This window comes from Mustela lutreola, chromosome 3, assembly GCF_030435805.1.
Source record: "Mustela lutreola isolate mMusLut2 chromosome 3, mMusLut2.pri, whole genome shotgun sequence".
Taxonomy (NCBI): Eukaryota; Metazoa; Chordata; class Mammalia; order Carnivora; family Mustelidae; genus Mustela; species Mustela lutreola.
Window position 1 is genome coordinate 11178761 of NC_081292.1, and position 22108 is coordinate 11200868.

At 44.1% G+C, this 22108-nt stretch overlaps 1 protein-coding gene across 2 annotated transcripts in view; it reads left to right on the plus strand.

Moving 5' to 3' along the window:
* Positions 1–22108, plus strand: part of ASAP1 (ArfGAP with SH3 domain, ankyrin repeat and PH domain 1) — a 354818-nt gene that overhangs the window by 232271 nt on the left and 100439 nt on the right. For both annotated transcript variants that reach the window (XM_059165613.1, XM_059165612.1), the window contains exons 6-7: positions 15008–15082; positions 15593–15642. In XM_059165613.1, coding sequence (XP_059021596.1) covers positions 15008–15082; positions 15593–15642 — 125 coding nt within the window. The remainder of the gene's footprint in view (positions 1–15007; positions 15083–15592; positions 15643–22108) is intronic.

Consider the following 22108-nt stretch of genomic DNA (forward strand, 5'->3'; position numbering starts at 1 on the left):
CAAAGGAGCATGCAGGTTGGATCTACATTTATAGCTGACCAGTTATTTCTCACATCCTTCTTTGAAATGCTGAAACATGGGGAGAGCAGGAGTATGGTCAGCAGTCAGCTGGCGGCCCTGGGTTATAGAATACATCGCAGCAGCCGTATCCCCTTGCAGAAGGTGTTCCGTCGTTGGAAGGGCTTAACATTGGATCTGCCAGGCGTCCCTTTGTGTCTTCGCTGGTAGTTGATATCGTGAGACCTTTCATGAAATGAGATCTATCCACGTGGGCAAGAGGGAGGTTTTCTTTTCCTCTCCTCTTGTAATAAAAGTTGTGCATGTTTACTGTAAAAATTTGAGAAATATGGAAAAATTTAAAATAAAGATCAGTATATAATTCTAACTTCCATTAATACTAATAAATACACTATGTCCTTTGAAACAACTTTATGGATTTATACAAAGAGCAGCTGATAAAATTCAGAATTTTACAGATTCAGAGTGGTGGCAGGATGCATATGCCATGTATTATAGAACACCCCTCCCTCTCCCCCCTCCCCCTGCCTCATGATTTTTCAGGCAGGTCCATCCTCATAATTAAACACAATCTGTTTATTCCAGTGAAACAGGTGAACATTTATGTGAAGTGAGGTGAAGACTCAGAGTCCCACCTCAGTTCAGGTCCAAGCTTACCACCACATGAATCAGGTTAGAGCAGGTTTTGCTGCTAAATGAGTTTTAGAAAAAACAAACTTGGGGTCCCAGAATGGCTCAGTCAGTTACGTTTCCAACTCTTGGTTTTGATCTCAGGGTCGTGAGATCGAGCCCTGCATTGGGCTCTGTGCTCAGTGGGGAGTCTACTTGAGATTCTCTCTCTCTCCCCCTCCCCCTCCCCACTCATGCTCATGCTCTCTGTCTCTCTAAAATAAATAAGTCTTTTTTAAAAAATTTTTAAATAAATAAAACTTGTATTATACATAGACATTGCAAACTTAAGGCCTGTTTGCTCTCTAGGACTATACAAATAAAATTGCAAAATTACTTTAACAGTCTACATAGTATATTTCAAGGTATAACTAAGCTCTAATTGATTCCCTGTATATAATTTGAATTTTATACTCATTAATCCAGGGGTAGCTTATCTTAGATACATCCAGTATTCAAAAAACCTGTGGTATCCCTGCGGCCTAACTTAAAAAACGGTTTACCATTCCTTTGGCTTTTTTGCATTAAAAACATTGTAAAAAAGGAAGTTCGGATAATGCCTTTTAGCAGAATTGCATGCAGTGAGTAACAGTCTTCATTTAAAATGTGTTTGTGGTTGTCCAGCGTTACTCCACTTGAAACAGACTCACAGCATCGCAACGCTAGCAGAGACTTACATTTTACAACTGTGGTTCTATGAGAGGGAGGGAAAAGAAAAACTGGTCCCTTATTGGAGGAGAAAGTTTCGTTAGCCATAAGAGAGGACTGAATGTGGGGGAGAAAATCTCAGGTTGGCACAGGAATGCTTGGGATGTCCCCAACATTTGCTTATCAGTATTTCTCTAAAAGATAGAGCTGGCAGGGGACAGGAGATTAGAAGGGAGCAAGTAGAGTATTTGGTGAGTGCTACTGTTTCTGCCTCTTTGCACCTGACGGCAGCCCTACCAGGTAGTAACCATAATTATCTTTATGGAACAGTAGAGGAAACTGAGGCCCAGAGTGCTAGGTCAGAGCAAGCATTCAGACCTAAAAGGTCTACTCCAGAGCCCATGCTTTTAAGAAGTACACTGAATTGTGTCTCAAGGATGCGGGCATCATTTTGTGGACCTCATATAAAATTTACTTTTAACTTATTTAAGTAAAAAGGACTGATTTAAAGGGCAGCAAGTAAAACAGTGGCACAGACGCAGCAGAAGGAAGGCAAACACTGTTCTGAGGTAGCTAACAGCGTTCTGTCTGCATGAACTTGGTGCCAGAAGCCTCCAGAGCTGCTTTTCCAGGCCCAAATCTGGAGGCCCTTGTGAAAAGCAAATGCGGATATTTTCCTTTGTTTAGAGAGTTCTGCCAAACTCAGCCTCACACTCCCTCCTCTGACCTCTTCCACTGTTCCTTGATTTCTTATTTTCCATCCCAGGCCTGACCTCTTATCTGGATTCTGCTGTCCACCCACCTCCTCAGACTCAGTGTTCTCTTTTGAACTGGGTTTAGATTCCTCTTCAGGATGTTTCCTCTGCGTCTCTCCTCACCTCCACTTCCTGTAGTTTTTGGAGGAGGTGACCCACTCCAGATCCAGACTTTCGGGCAGGTACCACAGCCCAGCTAGGGCACCTTCTTCTGGGCTGTTGTCAGCCAGCACCAGGGACAGGGATTAGTGAGGGGGCGTGGCGGGGTTGGCATATACAAGCCAAGTGGATGCTTTGAGCTATGTACACCCTGTGCCGCTGTGTGGTGGCCCTGCTGGGCCCAGTGCGCCTGGCTCCCTCTGCCTGGGAACACGAAGATCAGAATCTGAGATGCCTTTTCCTAAGAGTTTTCCCTGAAACACTCATTCCATGCCGCCTTTGACAAGAGTTCTAGATTGAAAAGTACTCCATACTGCTTTTGGGGATTTACGGTGCATATTTGTGTATTAAAGGCTTGGAGACATCCTATTATTAAAGAGACCTGTCCAATTCCTTTTTTTTTTTTTTTTTAACTCATTTGACTCCATACTTTCTTGTTGTATAAGAAACATTAACTTCGCATGGAACCACTTCGAGACATGCTGATTTAAATGTTTTCTGGACCAGGTGATTCATTTCATATGTTGTGTTTAATTTTATTCCATTTCATATCTATTTCTTCTTTATATTTCAGTATGTAATTTCTGATTATTTAAGCTGGTTGCTTCTTTTCACTTTCTTTACACTTTGCCTCTTTCAGATTGTACCCTTTGGTGTCTTTTGGTACATCTAGGTTTAACTGTGAAGAAAGAGTCGGCTGATCTAGCCTTGAACTAGTAGCTTACATCTTCTACTAAATGTGAGTAGGCCCTTTTATTGACTGGCTGCCCAGCTGTGTTAAGCAATTGAAAGTTCAGAAAGCTGGCAGAAGTGCACGACTTTGAAGTCAGACAAAACTGAGTTCACTTTTCTGCTCCACCGATTTTCAAGCTGGGTCAGTAGAGGCGGAATCATTCATTCTGTTACTCACTCGTGCATTTACCCAGAAAGCAAAGATTTCAAGAAAGGCTTCCCAGAAGAGACACCTTGAACTAGGCCTTAAAATAATTAATAGATATTTATAAAACTATTCTCTTAGGTAGGCTTGCAGATGTGCTTTTTGTGAACTAGAAGCATTAAGCAGCATTAAGCATTGGTTGATACACTTGAAATGTATTTACTGATTTACTTATATCAAAAGATTTTATTGGGGCGCCTGGGTGGCTCAGTGGGTTAAGCCTCTGCCTTCTGCTCAGGTCATGATCTCGGGGTCCTGGGATCAAGCCCCACATTGGGCTCTCTGCTCAGTGGAGAGCCTGCTTCCCCCTCTCTCTCTCTGCCTGTCTTTCTGCCTACTTGTGATCTCTCTCTGTCAAATAAATAAATAAAATCTTTAAAAAAAAAAAAAAAACCCAAAACAAAACCAAAAAAAACCCAAAGAAACAAAAACAAACAAAAAACCCAAAAAACAGGGGCTCCTGAAAGCCTTAGTAGGTTGAGTGTCTGACTCCTTATTTTGGCTTAGGTCATGATCTCATAGTCATGAAACTGAGGCCCATGTTGGGCTCCCCACTGTTGGAGTCTACTTGAGAGTCTCTCTCTTCCTCTCTCCCTCGGCCCCTTCCCCTACCCACACGCAAAATAAATAAATAAATAAATAAATCTTTTAAAACAGACAAAACCAAAAAACGAAACCCTGAAGTACAGACTTTGACCTTACTCTCTAAATATCAAGTGTATCGGGGTGCCAGGGTGGCTCAGTGGGTTGGATGTCTGCCTTAGGCTCAGGTCATGATCCCAGGATCCTGGGATCGAGTCCCACGTCCTGCTCCCTGCTCAGCTGGGAGTCTACTTCTCCCTCTGCCCTTCCTTCCCACTTATGTCCTCTAACTTGCTCACTCTCTCTAAATAAATAAAATCATTTTAAGTTTTTTTAAGTAAAGACTTTCTAAATTGTGGTCTTGACTTAGCCAGCATTTGCTGAATACTCTGTTCCGGGCTCTGTGCTAGGCTTGGCTGTCACTTTCTGTTTAAGAGACTGCTTGTACAGACTGTTTTAATAGTTAACACTAAAGTACTACTTCATTTTATAGGAAAAGAGGGACATGGGGAGGGGACCAGGTATTTTAGACTTCCTGTTTTTTGCTGCCTGCAAATAGAAAAACTTTTTCCCCCCTTCTTTGGTTTCCTGGCAGCAGCTGGCATCACCGGCACAATACCCAAGAAGATTCTTTTTCTTCAAGGCTGACTTACAAATGTATCAAGTGGTGGTGAATATTACAGCCACGTTTAGGTAAATTATCTGGATTCTAACCTTTTCAGTGAGGGTCAAGCTTTGCGTGTGGCTGTGTCATAGCAATGAGGTTTGTCCGAGGTGCAGTTACTGCTAATTAGAGAGTTTTCATTGAGGATCCCATGAGGGGAAGCACAACATACAGACCAAGGAGACAGAGTAGGGCAGTCCAGGCAAGGGAGCAACACCCCCCTCTCCCCTGTTTTCCTGGCAGTTAAATGAAGACAGTGTCTACAAGGAGGTGTTGCCTTCTCCTCCTGTGAGGGTACGCAGTGAGCCCCGAGTGCTTGCACAGTTATTGTACTACATTTTAAAATTTGTTAGGAAGATGCTAAGTAAAAGTTTTTGATTATCAAACATACACTGTGTGATAAAGATGTTCAGTGAAGGCAAGGAAAATAGAATTTGATGTCACCTACAGTATGGTTTTGTTCTGGTTTAAACATAGCAAATTGTAGGTGACATGCATGGAAATGAAATTAAGGGTCTGAAAGTCGATCATGAACCATCGATCGATGCTTTCAAGCACAGTAGGGAAATCCTTAGAGTCGAGACATCCTTTTTTTAGACATCCTTTTTTTAGCTGCCTCGGCCTTTCTTCCTTTTGCTTTCCCATTTATCTTGGGCTTATAAGTCGTAACTACTCACCTTTTTCTTGCAGTTATCCTCAAATGAAATCAGATGCTGCACCTAATGTAAGGCTTAATAGTGCTTTCATTTTCCCTCTTGATGTAGGAGATGATGTTAAATCTAACCCCTCATTTGCTTAAATTGAATTAGACAAAATATTATTGCATTATTTTACGTTAAGGAATTCTCATGTTCCCAGTACGCTTATATCTTCCTGTTTCTCTCTGTGCAACTTGCAGGAAAACTGTGTTTTCTGCTTAAATTCAGTCTTGTCAGTTCTGATGCCTCTAGCATATGGTGTAATTTGGGTCCCCCTCTGCCTTAGGTCTTCCCCAGATCACCCAGAGCATTCACTCCTGTGCTCTTCGTGGTAATTATGCCTGAGACCTTTAGACAGGTGACTTCCAGTTTTGACTGTAGGCTTTCCCTTCTCTAAAGGAGTTTGGTTTTCCCTCTGCTTTAGACAACCCTTCCTGTAAAGCTGATGCCATCACATGTAGAGAGCTTGTTTGAGCATGGTAGTTGGGTGCCCCCTCAGGGTGTCTGATTAACTAGGATTGAAGACTTCACTTCTAACAAGTTCTGGATGATGCAAACACTAGGGGTCCGAGGACCATACTTGGTAAGGGAAGGATGGTCATTCTGGACAGAGATACAGAATTCCCAGTGTTACAGAGAAGGTGCAATGTTTCCTGCCAGATTCACTCCTTGATTCATGACTTTTACTTTTATTCTGGTTTCTATCTTGTATTAGTCAGTCACAGAACAAGTTGAATGAGAAATAGGCTGCTGGTTGATTATATCGCCCTCTTGTGTTTCTGTGTCCTGTTCTTTTTTAAATTGTGTTAATGTTAGTCGCCATAAAATACATCATTAGTTTTTGATGCATTGTTCCAAGATTCATTGTTTGTGTACAACACCCAGTGCTCCATGCAGTCCGCGCCCTCCGTAATACCCACCACCAGGCTCACCCATCTCCCCATCCCCCTCCCCTCCAAACCTCTCAGTTTGTTTCTCAGACTCTACAGTCTCTCATGCTTCATCTCTCCATCCGATTTGCCTCAGTTCACTTTTCCTTTCCTTCTTCTAATGTCCTCCGGGTTATTCTTTATGTCCCACAAGTAAGTGAAACCATCTCTGTCCTATTTCATTTTAATATTCCAAATACAAAAATAATACCAGTTCATTGTCAAAAACAAAATACAGGGGAAAACGCTGAAATAAAAATCACCAGCAGTCTTACAATCCACCGTTTCTGGGTTGAGATAGACCTATCTGTATCTTCTAATCCTTTTCCTATTTATAAATCTTATTATCATAGGGCTACTTATTGCCATAACTTTTTATCCATATTGGTTTCATACTATAGCACTATTTGATAACCTGATTTTTCACCTTTTTTATATATTTTGAAGATGTTTTCTGATTTTGTAAAGCACTGTAGCCTCAGACCTTTGCTTAATTGGAAGCATATAGCCTCTTAACACAGAGCTACTGTTGTTGAGATGGGGTAGGGAGCCTCGAGCCTCCCCTGCAGTCAGTGACTATCCCCCACTGCAGCGTCTGCACAACCCCTTGGCAGTGTCCGTGTCTTCATTTCTGACAGCTCTGTAGAATGCCCATCGTTTATTCACCCAGTCTCCTGTGCTGAACATCTCCAGTGTTGCCATATACTTACCTTTGAGAACAAGTCGAGGGCATCATTTAGAATTTCTGCATGTGCGCTGGCAATTGATTATTTCGCTGTTGGAGCTCATTACCGTGTGAATTCAGGGTGCGTATCTTTATTTCTCCTTCCTTCACTATTGTTTGAGTCAGTTAGGAAATGGAGAGAAAATGCCTGGAGCCCAGGACCCTGGTAGTTCCTCTCTGTTCTTGCTCTTGTCAGGTTAAGAAGATCACTTTCTTGAGATCTTTCAGATTTTCTCAAAAGGTTCTGTTTATATTATGCCAGAAGTTTTATAGTAGACATTATAGACAATATAAAACTATCTAGGGTTTTGATAGGAACTGTGAATGGACCCTTCTAACTCTTCAGCATCACTTCAGAACTGCTTAGTTACTGTTTTGCGACTTTGTTGGAGGTAGGGGGATGGGGCCACATCCTGCTTGTGAGACAGCGAGAGCATCTCCTTCTGGCTGTTCTCACCCAGTTGGTCTGGATTTTTTTTCTGGTGCATTCAGTTGTATCTTAGTAGCTCATTTTAAGCTGTAAGAGTGCTATACCCAGAGGGTATATTACAGACCTTGTAGTTTTATCAGTGACAGAAATGAGAAGTGACCAGCCTGTACCCACAGCACCAGGTGGAGGCAAGTTCAAATCTAAAACACCGTTCTTCCCCAGTTGTCAAACCAAGTCTGGCAGCTGCTGAATGAAAGGTACCCTCGGTCTGTCACCCCCAGCCGTATCCTGAGGGCAGTTCTAATCTCCTGTCCTTCTCTTAAAAGTACCCCCACCTCACTGCCTTATACTCTGGAAGTGCAGAGTGCTCCAGGAAGACCAAAATTGGCCCAGATTCTGTAACAATTTTGAGCCTCAGAACAGTTCTCCCAGGCATGGAGAGGAACCCATTTGTTCAGCCATTCACTCCATCAACAAGCATTTTATTTGACAGGCCTGTGCTGTCCTAGGGGTTTGATATAACACGGGTAGGCAAAACAGCCATAGCTCCTGCCTTCAAGAAGCTTTGCTCCAGACAGTGAAGAAACAATCAAGTGCTTCTAAAATGTTCTGTGCTTTGAAAGGGAGCCTCTTCTGCCTCATTAAGATTAATTTCGCAGGCAGGAGATATCTATGTAGAGTGGGTCAGGACCTCCCTGAAGAGGAGGCATGAAGACTAGATAGAATAGGAGTCTCTGCCCATAGCTGAAGGAGAGTGGTCCAGGCTCAAGGTAAAGCATGTGCGGGGGGCGGGGCGGGGGGGGACCTTGATGGATTAAGAACCAGAAGAAAGGCTAGCATGGTTGTTGGTCAGTGGGAACAGGTAGGGGGTTCCCTGACAGGTTGCCAGGGCCAGACTTAAACTGGGAGGTTAGATTTGAATCCAGGTCCATGAGAAGCCGTTGATGGATTTTTGAGCAGGAGAGTGACAGGATCTGAGAGTTGAATAGGAGGACTCAGGAAGTGAGAATGGAGTCAGTAAAAATGTTAATTAAAAACCTAACCAGCTGCTTCCTCACTGTTTAACTTTGGGCAAGTTACTTAACCCCTCTGAGCCTGTTTCCTCATTAATTGGGTGACACCAGGAATCATCTTACTGAGTTGTTGTGAGCAGTAACTTTAGATAACATATGTTAAACACAGTACCATCTGTCATGTTAATAAATCTAATTCAGGCTGCTCTGCCTGGATTAGAGCATGGTATATAATAGGACGCATTACCTTACAGTTTGTAGAGACTGCCTTGTAGAATGAGGCAGGGAAACAACCATAAAACCTACCATTGGAGAGAATTTGGTGCCATATGAAGGACATTTGGGAGTGCTCTGACCCTCCACCCCAGCCTCAAAAGACCTAGTCTGGTATCCAAAATACTAATAACTATATTTTCTCCACCACTGCCACTAGCTTTTCAAATGTGAGAAAGTAAACCTAGTTACATTTTATTAAGAGTCTATGTTGTGAGGCATTTCACGTGCATAGCGCCCAGTATCTGTTCTGCAACACCCTTAGCAGGTGGCCTTCTCATTCCCACAATAAGCAAGGAGACCAAGTCTCTAAGAGGCTGCATGACTTGTCCAAGGACACACCTCACTAAGTGTGTGTCGCCTGCTTGACCAGGACCCTGGGCCCTGGCAGCTGTAAAGCGTAAACTGTTACAAATGTGTGAGCAGTGGGTGAGGTGGGAACATTAACTCTCATCTCTGTTGGATTTGTAAGTGCCCTTGACCTGTGACCGGTGTTCTTTGTTTCCCCTTAATGCATATGCAACCAAATACAGTTAAAGCTTGGTTCAATGGGTCATTCATAGCTTAGTAACTGTCCATTCATGTGTGTAAGTATAGCTTGGTCTTCAAAACATTCTGATAATCCGGAGGAAGATAGTGCTGTGGACAGCTGTGACTTTGACATTAGCCCTGGGTTGGGGTTTGACCCCTCCACTTGATGCTCTGGGTTTGAGCATGTGACTTAACACGTGGGGGATATCAGGGGCTTCCCATGAAGCAGCACAGGTGGAGGCCTAGGACCCTGCGGCTTGCGGCAAAGCAGGAGCTTCGCAGTGTCCGCTCTCCCTGATGCTGCCCCACCAGCCTGGGCTAGTTGAGGAAGAGGCCAGGACACCCATTTTAAAATCAGAAAATCGAGGCAGTAAGGTTAACAGTTTGCCCAGAGTCACCGAGGCCAGCAGAAGTGAGCGGCCACATGGCCTCTGAGCTTCTCAGCTCCTGCTGAGAACTCTTCCCTGTGTATCGTGACAGCCTGGAAACAGCCTGACCACAGGGGGCCGTGAAGGAGTTAACACACTAGACAGAATACCTCATTTATTTCAGGGAATCGGCGACTGAGCTGCTGGGAGCTGGCTCATTATTTTAATTGGATTTTCCAATGCATTGAGCAAGTCAGCAGATTTGCATTAACCTTACTTTTAGGGAAACTGTTTCTGTCTGTAGAGAGGAAGGAGAGAGAACCAGTGGGCAGCAGAGAAGGAATGTCAGAATTAACTCAGGATGGCAAAGCAAGCCCGTTCTGTCCTCCTTAACTGATACGGTGCCATGTGCATTGGGCATCCTAAGGGCACCACGTATAGCACTGTGCTCTCACTCAGGTGCTGCTGAGTCACTGGCCCCTCTGCCCGTGCTCCCGGGGGGCGGCAGGGAGCACCCTGGGGCCGCCAGAAGCCATAGGGCCTCGTGGTGACCTGCAGCTGCTTCCTTGCTCCTGCTCTGGGCCCTGGTCAGTTAGGGGACAAAACAGATAACATGCCTCCCCTTAACTAAGAAGCATACCATCTAGAGAGGAAAGATAGGTGATACATTAGCAGAGAAATAACAAAATCATTTCATTTTGTGGTAAATGAACCATTCTAAAGGGGTTTTAAAAAATCAGAGCAGATACGTAGAGGAAAGCTGATGGCGAAGTCCTCTCTCCCATCTGGGATTACATGTTCTGTGTGTATGATGTTTGGTAGGGTCTACCAAGTGGTAAGGAATACGTGGTTATTTTGATCAAAACCAGTATCAAACTACAGTTTGTTTGCTTAAACAAGCCACTTTTGCATAATGAAAGGATAGCCCTCAGCCGCCTCCTGTCTTTATTACAAATTTCTGGTTGGGCTTGATGCATATATTTGCGGGGGACGTTTCCTCTTCGTAAGGAAGGAAACAGACAGCAGTTTGTTTGGAAAGCAGATACATTTACCACACGCAGATATCATTTCTGAAAGGCTGTTAATGTATTTGCTTAAGAAAGTGGAAAAAGAGGTGCTTTTAGAAAGCTGTCCTTCATCCTGTGCTGTCGTGACTCGTGTGAAGAGCTTAACATTAATTCAACTTGATCACTTAAGGAAAGGAAATAGATTGGAACTTGAGTAAATGGGAATGGAATAATCGATAGAATTTTAGTAAAATTAATGGGAAATAATGGTTTACTAGATTTGAAAGCCTTTTAAAAAATCCATTGAGGATAATGAAGATGATACAGGAAGGCGGCTGTCCACTCGTTTTATTGCTGTGATCACGTCCTTGCGGTTGCCCTAAAGATGGTTTCGTTACACATCAGGTTCCAAGCCTTGCTCAGGCCATAGGAGGGATTCCTGAAAGGACTGGAAAAATAAAAAAGCAGGAGAATCACAGAATCCTACAACTGTCAAGTCATGTAATCCATCTCTGTCACAGAGCAATACCTTCAAATATTGGAGAAAAATAGATCTTTTCATTGAGATCTCCAGGGAAAGAAATTTTGTTTGGCCCATCAATAAATATTTCTTAAAAGTTGCCCTTTCTTGAGATTAGTTTGTCTTCTTTTTGACTTTTCCTGTGTGTCTTCATAACAGGTAGTTACTATTCGCTTTGTATTTAAACCAGTCTCCTTTGGGGGCACCTGGCTGTCTCAGTCGCTTAAACATCCTATTCTTGATTTCACTTCAGGTTGTGATCCCAGGGTCCTGAGATTGAGCCCCATATTGAGCCCCGTGCTCAGTGGGGAGTCTGCTTGAGATTCTCTTTCTCGCTTTTCTGTATGCCCCTCCTTGCTACTAGCACTTTCTTTCAAGCTCTCTCTGATAAATAAATAAATAAAATCTTTAAACAACAACAACAACAACAAAAACCAGTCTCCTTTGCCAGTTTTTGCAGCTGAACCTGATTTTTCCTGGGACGTAAGGTGGGGAAAGAATAAGTTTCAAAATTTTTTTTTCCTGGGGCCTTTCTTAGGCTCATCACTAGGAAGATTCTGAATTCATAATACATGATGTTTGGCCTTCTTGGTTTCTTATCAGCTCCCAAGGGTATATGTGTGGATAACCACAAAGAAATTCTTAATTCTTGGGGTTTTCCACCAGTGCGGCTGGGGCCCACCTCCCCCTGCCCCAGGCCTGACCACAGCGGCGGCACCGGCAGCTTACAGCGGGAGTCTGGTGTGTGGTCAGTACTTCGCTTCTGAGGGACTTTTCCTTCCGAGCAACTCCCACATTCAGTACTAACCACAGAGTTTCATAATTCTTTCATTGTTTTGTTGTTAATACAGCCTTCACACCAAGGTGGCAATGACATTAATGTATGTTTTTTCCCTGCTCCATTTCACAACAGATTTGAGGCATTGGTGGAAACCCTGATGTAGGACTGAGTTAAAAATGTTTTATGATCTCTGTCCTCTCATTTTGTGTTTTAGAATTTTTCCTTTTTTTTTGTTTGTTTGTTTGTTTGAATAAACAATACAGTACATGGTACAAAGAAATGCTTTTCATGCAGAAGGGTCCACAGTAAAAGGTTCTTCTGCCACTTCCCCCTTACACACCCAGTCTCTGTCTCTGCAGCAGTTTATTCTGTATGCTTCCAGCAGTCATGTAAACATGAACCCATTTTTTTTAATTCTTTTTTTTTTTTTTAAGTTTTATTTACTTATTTAATCTCTGTACCCAGCATGGGGTGTGAATGGACAACTCTGGGATCAAGAGTCGTGTGCCTCTCCCACTGAGCCAGCCAGGTGTCCCTGTTCTTTTTATACAAAACTCTGTATGCTGTGAATACTGTTTTACACTTTGCTTTATCACATAACAATTCATCTTGGAGATATTTCCGAAGCTAGACGTAAAGAACTTCCTCATTTATGTGGCTATTGTTTAGAACTGGCGTAATTTATTTGACTAGTTCCCCAGTTCCCTATTTGACTACTTCCCTAAGCTCTGCCTCAGTATAAATGGTCCTAGGGGCGCCTGAGTGGCGGCTCAGTTGGTTAAGCACCTGACTCGACTTCAGCTTAGGTTGTGATCTCAAGGCTGTGGGATCAAACCCCACGTCAAGCGCCGTGCTCAGTGGCAAGTCTACCTGAGATTCTCTCTTGCTCTTCCTCTGCCCCTCCCCCCACTCTCGCTCTCTAAAATAAATAAATCTTTTAAAAGAATTTAAAAAAAAAAATAAACAGTCCTACAGAGAAGAACCTTATACTCACGTGATTCTGTATTTCCTTCACTCTACAAATACTGTGCACCTGCTCTGTGCTAGGCAGTGTTCTAAGTTCTGGAAATAAGACAGTGGGCATCCATCCAGACCCTGCTCTCAGGGAGCTTGCATTCAAATTGAGGATGCAGCACACACATGAGGAAACAAATACAGATGGAAGTGTGAGGGACGGTAAATGTTTTGAAGAAAATAATGTAAGGTTGTCTACGACCTGAGGAAGGATAGAGACTGGCCTGAGTGGTGGAGGATGGGTGGGCCCCTGCCTCACTTCCCACCCCCCACACACACTCCGGAGACCCACAGGACAGTGGGATGCAGGAGGCTTGTATTTCAGCAGTGAGCTTGCTGAGAACTCAGAGCAAAATGTTACTACAGCTATTCATCGGTGGCAGGGAGTGAGTCCTGTTAATCCTTAGTTTTCCCATCTCATACCCAAGGCCAGTGGTTTTCAACTTTTTCTTTATTATTACCTGCAAACTGCCTTTACTTTTTTTTTTTTTTTTTTTTTTGATATTTTAATTTTAAGTAATCTCTATACCCAGCTTGGGGCTTGAACTCACAACCTCAAGATCAAGTCACACACTCCACCAACAGACTTTTTTTTAACTAATCACTTCCCTTGTGAGGTTTTAATATAACAGATATACTCTATAGATCAAGTTTCTGTACTTGGGTCCCTTGGAGAGCCACAGCCATTAGAATATCTAAGATGTTTCTCACCCCACTTCCCAGGAACCAAGGCTGTCGACCTCACAGAATGCAGACTGTGAATCTGCAGCTCTCTTGCTGTTGGCACTTGCCAGCCAGGCAGTTTCCCTATGTGGGGTTAGTGAAATTGCATACAGAATTTTCGTGGTTTCAGAATCTCTTTGTCTTTGAAAGAAGAAAGAGAGAGTTGGCTGTTTTTGATCCAGGCTGTCTGGTGGTGTGTGCCCTGGACAACTAACCTGGTGTGTTAATGGGTGGCCAAGGAGGGCAGAGCTAGGATGACAAGCTTCTGGAAGCCCCAGATGAGAGCAGTAGACAGGAGTCGGCAGAAGGTGTCCCTTCTGCTCCACATGGCCGTATTCTTATTTCTTACTTAACATCCCTTTGGACTTTAAAAATAAACCTGTATTCAACCCTTCCTAGGTGTGCAGGAACCCGCTAGCACTCGTCGGGTATAATGACTAACCCATCACAGCAGCCGTCTGCCGTGGGTGGTAGCATCTCGAGTCATAGATGTGGTTCAGAGGGTCCTGCTCAGAGCCTCCAAGTGTCAGCCCAGGTCCTTCTCTCCACTTTCTCCTTCCACCTCTGGATAGCACTTGGAGTGTCCAGATGGGGTAGAGTCAGTTGCATACCATGACCTCCTCTGTCCCTGGGATGTGAGGTGTCTCAAGCCAGGAGGTGTTTTATTCACCTTTACCTAGCCAGCCACTAGCATGGTGGGTGTCACAGAGCAGGTACGTGATGATGATCGATAGAAGGGTGGGTGGCTGGCCAGCTGACTGGCATGACAAATGAGTACACGGCTTACCCAAGAGTCACTTCGTTTCCTGGGTGGGGGAACCCACCGACTTTCCCACCTGTAACCTGGTTCTGCAGGCCCCTGCCATCTTGGTCCCACACAACTAACCCTGATTTCCCCAAGGTGCTAGGAGTCTCCTTGACTCTTTATGACTGTCTTTTATACCATCTTAAAATCAAGGAGACGCAGACCACTGCCTTGGAACAGTGAAAACCGTGCACCCTTGCTCTAGATTGGGCTTCCTGAATATCTTATCTTCTTAACGGATCTGGGCACAGAGAGGATGCAGTGAGTAGGACAGTTGAGGTCCCTGTCTTCATTGAGATTACGTCCTGGTGGAGGACAGAGAATATACATATAAACCAGGGAATTTCAGAGAGTGACAGAGGCCATAGAAACATCTGAAATGGAGTGGTACAAGCCATTTGGGTAGTTCTCTTCTTCTTCTTCTGACAGAGGCTGTTGAAGAAGAGTCAAATTAAGGTCAGCCGTGTCACAGGAGAACAATGACAGGTCTGTAGATGATTTGAGGAATTGTTCACGAAGGTGCACCTTTGTTGCCATTTGGTCATCCAGAGCCCGGGCTCCCAGCTCTCTGTCCATGTGCTGGAGGGGAAGCTGGTCTTGCCAGCCTGCTTCAGGGCGGTCCCTGGGGTCTGTAAGCTGGTGCACGAAAGCCCTTTCGCAGAGCCTGGTGTGTGCAAGGCGCTCAGTCAAGAGTAGCTGATTCTGTTACTCTGTATGCACTTCTCTTTTAACCATTTCCCCGTTTGCTTTGCTTTCCAGCTCCAGGGCCTGAGCCACAATGTGATCTTCACCTTGGACTCCTTGTTAAAAGGAGACCTGAAGGGAGTCAAAGGAGTAAGTGTTCAGAAATTTGATTTTCATTTTAACCGGAAGGGATTGATTTTTTTTTCTTTTAAGATCATAATGGTACTTGTATTTGAAAGGCACTCTGAATACTTTTAGCATTAAAAAAAAAGTACTTGGAAGATGATCATTAAAAAGATGTACCACTTCACATCGTGTTATTGACTGAGGAATACGATGAGGCAGTTTCCAGAATATGGGTGAGAGCCTCCATGGGTGCGGGCAGTCTGTGCTGAGTCTTCGCCACATCAGCAGCAACCCTCAGCCCCAGCCTTTCCTGGCCGCCAGGTCCTGCTTCCCGTGGGTCCCTGGGAAGCTCGCCTTTCCGGCCTAGGCAAGCTTCTTACAGGTGATGGGTGCTGTGCTGCTCCCTGAGCGTCTGAGTCAAGCTTCACACACCCTGTAAAGGAAAGCACTTTTGCTGAGATGTTCTTTCAGAATTATTTATTTGCCTTTGAACAAAAGTAAATTCAATCTCTGCTTCATTTTCTCTCTCCTAAGGATCTCAAGAAGCCATTTGACAAAGCTTGGAAAGATTATGAGACAAAGTTGTAAGTAGCTTTTTGTTTGTTTTTTATAGTATTGAATTTCTTAAGAAACCATTAACTGGAAGACTCCCTAAGAAACCATTAACTGGAAGACTCCTTTCTTCTCGACAGCAGCTTGTGTAGTACATCCTCGTGAGGGCTAAGGGTTTGGGAGTGCTGACCTAATGAGAAGGAGTGCCTCGGCTGCGTCGCCGTGTGGAGTGAGGGATGCGGTCACTGCCCAGTGTTTCAGCGCGCATGGCTGCTGCTACTAGCTATCAGGCTGTAAATCTGACAGTTGTGACTTTTCTTTAATTATATAGTTAGCACATAACTGTAGACTGTTGACATTCCTACCTAGCAGTCAGGAAATAATAAAAGCTAGTGTTCGTGACGTCCTTCTGCCTGCCAGGGCCTGCACGCAGTGTTCCTGTATGCGTGACCATCTCACGGGGACCTCACTATCTGCGTCTGGTTCAAGGGACTGAAGCCTGGAGAGGCTGAGGAGACTTCAGAAGGTCAGAGAGCTAGGTGGGCGGTGTCGTGCTGGCATTCTCCAGGGCTGGAGCAGCCCCGGATGGGCACGGCAGGCCGGCCTGCTGGGTTATTGCGGGGATTGTGGAGAAGATGTGCGTGAGGTACGTGGTACAGGCCTGGCTCGTCTTCATACTGTATGGATCATACCACCTGCCTTTGTTATTTTTTTTTTAAGATTTTAATTATTTGAAAGAGAGAGTCCAAGGGGAGGGGCAGAGAGTGAGGGAGAAGCAGATTCCCCACTTAGCAGGGAGCCTGATGAGAGGCTCGATCCCAGGACCCTAAGATCATGACTTGAGCCCAGGGCAGCTGCTTAACCAACTGAGCCACCCAGGGACCCCTCCCTTCTTTTGTTATTATTACTCAGAAACATCTGTATTGTCAGGAGGTGGGGTTGGGGGAGAAATAGATTTTAAAGCACTTAATAAAAATCTTGGCTGTGAACTTGGCTGGCTATGAACATAAGCGAATAAAAGCCATTTCTGTCGACAGCAATAACAGCAGAATGAAAACACAAACAAAAGAAAAACAAATTCAGGATTAAATTTGTTTTTTGCCAAACTGCTTCCGTAAATGCTTATGTGAGCAGTGCCATTGCTGGAGACTTGCTGCCTTCGGAATACTTTCATGCATTGACAGTTAAAAGGCAGCCAAGAACAAGAAAGGTTCTTAAAATGGTCAGTGATGTAAATGAATACCATGGACCATCCTTTCTTCCGTTATGGAAGAGGATTATGAATGCTCACTCTTGTGACCGAAGTCTTGCCCTGCCCAGAGGCAGCTGCGTGTACTGGGCTGGAGTAGAACTAAGTACATAGCAAAGGGGAAGGCGTCCACAAAAGGGAGAAAAAAACTTTGTTCTAGACTTGTGGAGTAGATCTCTTTTGTAGGACATGGAAATAACAAAACAAGACACAATATGTGCTCTGTCAACTAAAGTACCACCAATGTTGGGTGGTACAACCATATTTTTAAAACCATCTTTGAGTTGGTGGAAGAGCTCAAAGTTCCTGCTGGTCAGTATCATGAATATCAGAGAACACAGACCGTTCTCAGATGATCCGGGTGCCTTCATGGCACTTTCCTCAACTGTATTCAAATGTGTCTGGCTGTTCACTACTCTGTATATTGTCCTCCAGCATCTGACCTTGGTGAGCTCAGAGACCACACAGTCCTTGTGTTTGGTGCTCATCTCTCAGGACCTTGCAGAACCTTGGGCACATAGCTAGTGCACAGGGAATAGCTCCTGAAAGAATGAAAGAATTACCCACATCTGCAAATGTGCACCAGAATTCGTGAGTTCAGCAGGTCCTGATTCTAGGATTTCACCAGAAACATTTTTGTTTTTCTTTTTTAATAAATCCCTGGCAATAAATTATTTTGCTAAGATAGGCTTCTTCTTCACTCTGTATAGTAGTACAGGAAGTAAAAAAGAAAACAGCAAATATTTGATTATATAATGTGGTAGGTAGGAGTCATTTGAGTATGAATTAAAGAAAACAAAAGGATATAACAAAAAAAAGAGAAAAGTTAATTATTAGCTGTGAGAACCCAGGGTGGCTGCTCTGTGGTCCTCGTTTAGAACCCCGGAGGCAGTGAGCCATCACGGTTAAGACCACAGGGAACCAGATACCGTGGGAGAAGCTGGGTGGTGCCGCTTATCAGTTCTACGACTTGAGCCACGGTACTTAACTTTGATGATGGTCCTCACCTGTTATTAAAACAAACAAAAAACGAAGAAGAAGAAAAATCACCCACTTCTCAAGGCTTCTGTGAGGACAAGATAATGTAATATGTTGAAGTTATTGCTACTGCTGTCTGGATACAGCTGGCCCTCAGTCAATAGTTTCTAGCAAGATTTTTTTTTTAAAGATTTTTTTATTTATTTATATGACAGAGAGAGAGATCACAAGTAGGCAGAGAGGCAGGCCAAGAGAGAGAGAGAGGAGAAAGCAGGCTCCCCGCTGAGCAGAGAGCCCGACGCGGGGCTCAATCCCAGGACCCTGAGATCATGACCCGAGCCGAAGGCAGAGGCTTAACCCACTGAGCCACCCAGGTGCCCCTCTAGCAAGATTTTTAATGATCAAATAATATTTGGTCAAAACAATACCCATACATCAAACGTCAAATAGTACTTGCATCCGTTGAGACTGTGACTGCGTATAGTAGACGCCCCAGTAACAGTGGCTCCAACAAGAGTTTATCGGTGAACATAAAGGTCCCAGGGCAGACTGGGCACCCATCACAGCAGCCCTTACATGTCGTCAGAATGTCTGTGCTGCCCCCCAGATGCTGAGCTCAGGGAGTCCGTGCTGCTCCTGAAGAGGCAGCTTTCTTTTCCTAATGAGGAACAGGAGAGGGGATCTTAAGTAGGTAATGGACATGCTTCCTGTGAAAAGACACAGCAGTCAGTGGCCCGGGGTTCCTGGCCTGCTGTTCCCTCTCCTGTTCCCCCTGCTGCCGGGCCCCTGGCTTCTCTGCTTCTGTGTTCCTCGGTGTTCTCTCCCACTGCCGCAGATAAGGGCTTAGCTCTGTGCACAGCCAGCCCCGTCACGTTCCCACCCCAACCCAGGTCAGCCAGTGCGGTTCATACAATGGTGTATAGGTAAACCAGTTGTCAGTTTTGAACTGGGAGTGCAGATGTTCGGGGGGCAGTTGAATGGTGCCTTATAATGGATTTCCATTCTTACAGCACCATTTTTTGCCTTTCCTTAATGAAATTATTGCCTCATTTCTGCATTTGCCTGGTCTCTGTGAATCTGTTCCCACCAATGCCCAACACCTATAAGTACTGTTTCTGTTTAGAAAATACACTCTCTACGTTGTAACGATGATTATGTGTGGATTAACATTGGGTTCTCTGTCAGTCCCTTCTTTTCTGTTTGGAGAATCCTTGCACAGCTCTTTAGATCAGCAGTGTCACTGGCATCCTGGGCTGCCTTTCCATGGGGATGGTCCTCCTTCTCTTTCCTGGAGCAGTCCTGTATTTGGTGGCATGCTACTTCTAGTCGTTTGCAGGAAACAGCTCTAAAGGAGGGAAATGTTTCAGATTTTGGCATGTCCAGAAATATCTTCATTCTGCCATCACACAGAATGGGAGTTTGGCTGAATGTAAAATCCTAATTTTATAACCATATTCACTCGAACTATTGAAGAGATTGCTCCACTGTCTCATTATTTCCAGTGTAATGAAAAATTCCGATGCGGCTTTAATCCCCATTTCTCTGTGTGTGACATGGGGGTTTGGGGAAGGGGTTCACTTATTCACAGTTAGAAAATGTTCATATTTTGGGGCACCTGGGTGCCTCAGTCAATTAAGCATCTGACCCTTGATTTCGGCTCAGGTCTTGATCTCAGGGTCCTGGGATTAAGCGCCATGTCAGGCTCCATGCTCAGCGGGAAGTCTGCTTAAAGATTCTCCCTCTCCCTCTGCCCCTTCCCCTGTGCGTTCTCTCTCAAATAAATAAATCTTTAAAAAGAAAAGAAAATGCTAGTCTTTTTTTTCCCCAAAGTTTCGACATTTCTGCATGCATTGACCTTCTCCTTGCAATTTTTAGTCTTCAGTTCTAGAAATGTTTCCTGTCATTCCTCCCATCTGTTTTGTTTTTCTGTTTATTCTCCTAAAATGCCTCACCATATAGTATTGGACTCCCCGGGTGCTTGTTATAATTTTTCTCTCTTTTCTGTCCTATTTGTCTGTTATGTTTTAGATTATTTTCACCCTTTTATTCCCACTGTTTCAGTCGACTTTATTTGGCTGCCATATTTTCAATTTCCAGAGCACTTTTTCTTGATTAGTTGGGAGGTTTTGGTGGTCTTTTTATAGTTCCTTGTTGTTTCAACAAATGTTGGAGAGGATGTGGAGAAAGGGGAACCCTCTTACACTGTTGGTGGGAATGTAAGTTGGTACAGCCACTTTGGAGAACAGTGTGGGAGTTCCTCAAAAAATTAAAAATAGAGCTACCCTATGACCCAGCAATTGTACTACTGGGTATTTACCCCCAAGACACAGATGTAGTGAAAAGAAGGGCCATATGCACCCCAGTGTCCATAGCAACAATGGCCACAATTGCCAAACTGTGGAAAGAGCCGAGATGACCTTCAGCAGATGAATGGATAAAGAAGATGTGATCCATATACACAATGGAATTTTACTCAGCCATCAGAAAGGATGAATACCCAACTTTTGCATCAACATGGATGGGACTGGAAGAGATTATGCTGAGTGAAATAAGTCAGGCAGAGAAAGTCAATTGTATGGTTTCACTCATTTGTGGAGCATAAGGACATTATGGAACATTATTGTGGAACATAGCATGGAGGACATTAGGAGAAGAAAGAGAAAAATGAGAGGGGGGAGATTGGAATGGGAGACGAATCATGAGAGACTATGAACTCTGGGAAACAAACTGAGGGTTTTAGAGGGGAGGTTGGGGGGATGGGTGAGCCTGGTGACAGGTATTAAGGAGGGCACGGATTGCATGGGTGTTGTACGCAAACAATGAATCATGGAACACTGCATCAGAAACTAATGATGTATCGTATGGTGTCTAACATAGTGTAATAAAAAAAATTTTCTTAAGTTTCTTGTTTTTTCATAGAAACAGTATTTTAGCTGAGGATTTGATTATGTTTTATAAGATATTCTTTTTCTTACTGCCTCTGGTTACCTCACCACCACCCCCAACTTGCTATTTTGATCTCTTGCCTTCATTTTGGAGGTTTTCCTTCACTGCCCATTCATATCTGAGAGCAAAGCACTCAACAGTTGATGGAGAGATCATACTTGTCAGCAGGACCGGGCAAGAATGCCGTGAGCTGCCTTTTTAGGTTTTAGGATGTCAAGATAGATTTTTTTCTTCCTTTTTTTTCTTTCTTTCTTTTTTTTTTTTTTCTTTTTTAGAGAGAGTAGGGAGGGGCAGAGGGAGAAAGAGGCTCTCAAGCAGACTCCCTGCTGGGCACAGAGCCTGATCTAGGGCTCAGTTCCAGGACTGTGAGATCAGAACCTGAGCCAAAATCAAGAGTCAGATGTGCAACCAGCTGAGCCACCCAGGGGCCCAAGACAGCTTGTTCATCAGGAGCACTCTAAATGTCAGTATCCAGAGGCGTGTCTTCTGGCATCATTCAGTCCCCTCAGCCCCCTGTCTGGTGATTGTATATTATGGTATTCTGGAAGCAACCAAGGCCATGGAGGTACCCCTGTGGTTCAGGGTGTGCACTTTCTCTTTTCCTCTGTGTAGACCTGCTCTTCCAGATATCTGTTGAATTCTCTCCTCCTTTTTTGCTTCTCTTCCCACCCACAGCAGTGGAGAGAGCTGAGGCTTAAGCCCCAGCTGCTTTCATGCTGCTTGATGGCCAATATGGCTAATAAGATATGGCATTACAGTGATAGAGGCATCCCAACCAGATTTATAGTAGATTTTCCCATGAGTTGATTTTCTACCGTGTTTGTATATAGACAGGGATATTGGCTGTCTTTGGGGTTTGATTTCCTACAACTACAATTTAAAAGAAGATTTGAAGGCTAAGTCAGTTCACCTTTGCATTCACAACTAAAATTCACTCTTCCTGAAATTGGAAGTCTGTTTTCAAGTTATTTCGGAAAGAGGGTCATAACCATTGGTGTTACTGCCAAAGTACCATCTGTCATAGCCAAGTGTTAGCCTCGGCTGTGTTGGTTTCGTATGGGTCCTCCTTCGTGCTCGCTTCGGCGGCACATACGCGTACGGGTCCTCCTTCGTGCTCGCTTCGGCGGCACATACGCGTACGGGTCCTCCTTCGTGCTTGGCTCCTTCCCTCTTTGCCCCTCCACACCGAAGAACGTTTTATAGGATCCAAATTACAGATTGGGATTTTTCCCATCCTTATTTTGTATAATTGTCCCTGATGGTTGAATTATTAAAATGTGTTATGGGGATATGGAAATGTCCCAGGTTTAGAGGAATATTGGAAA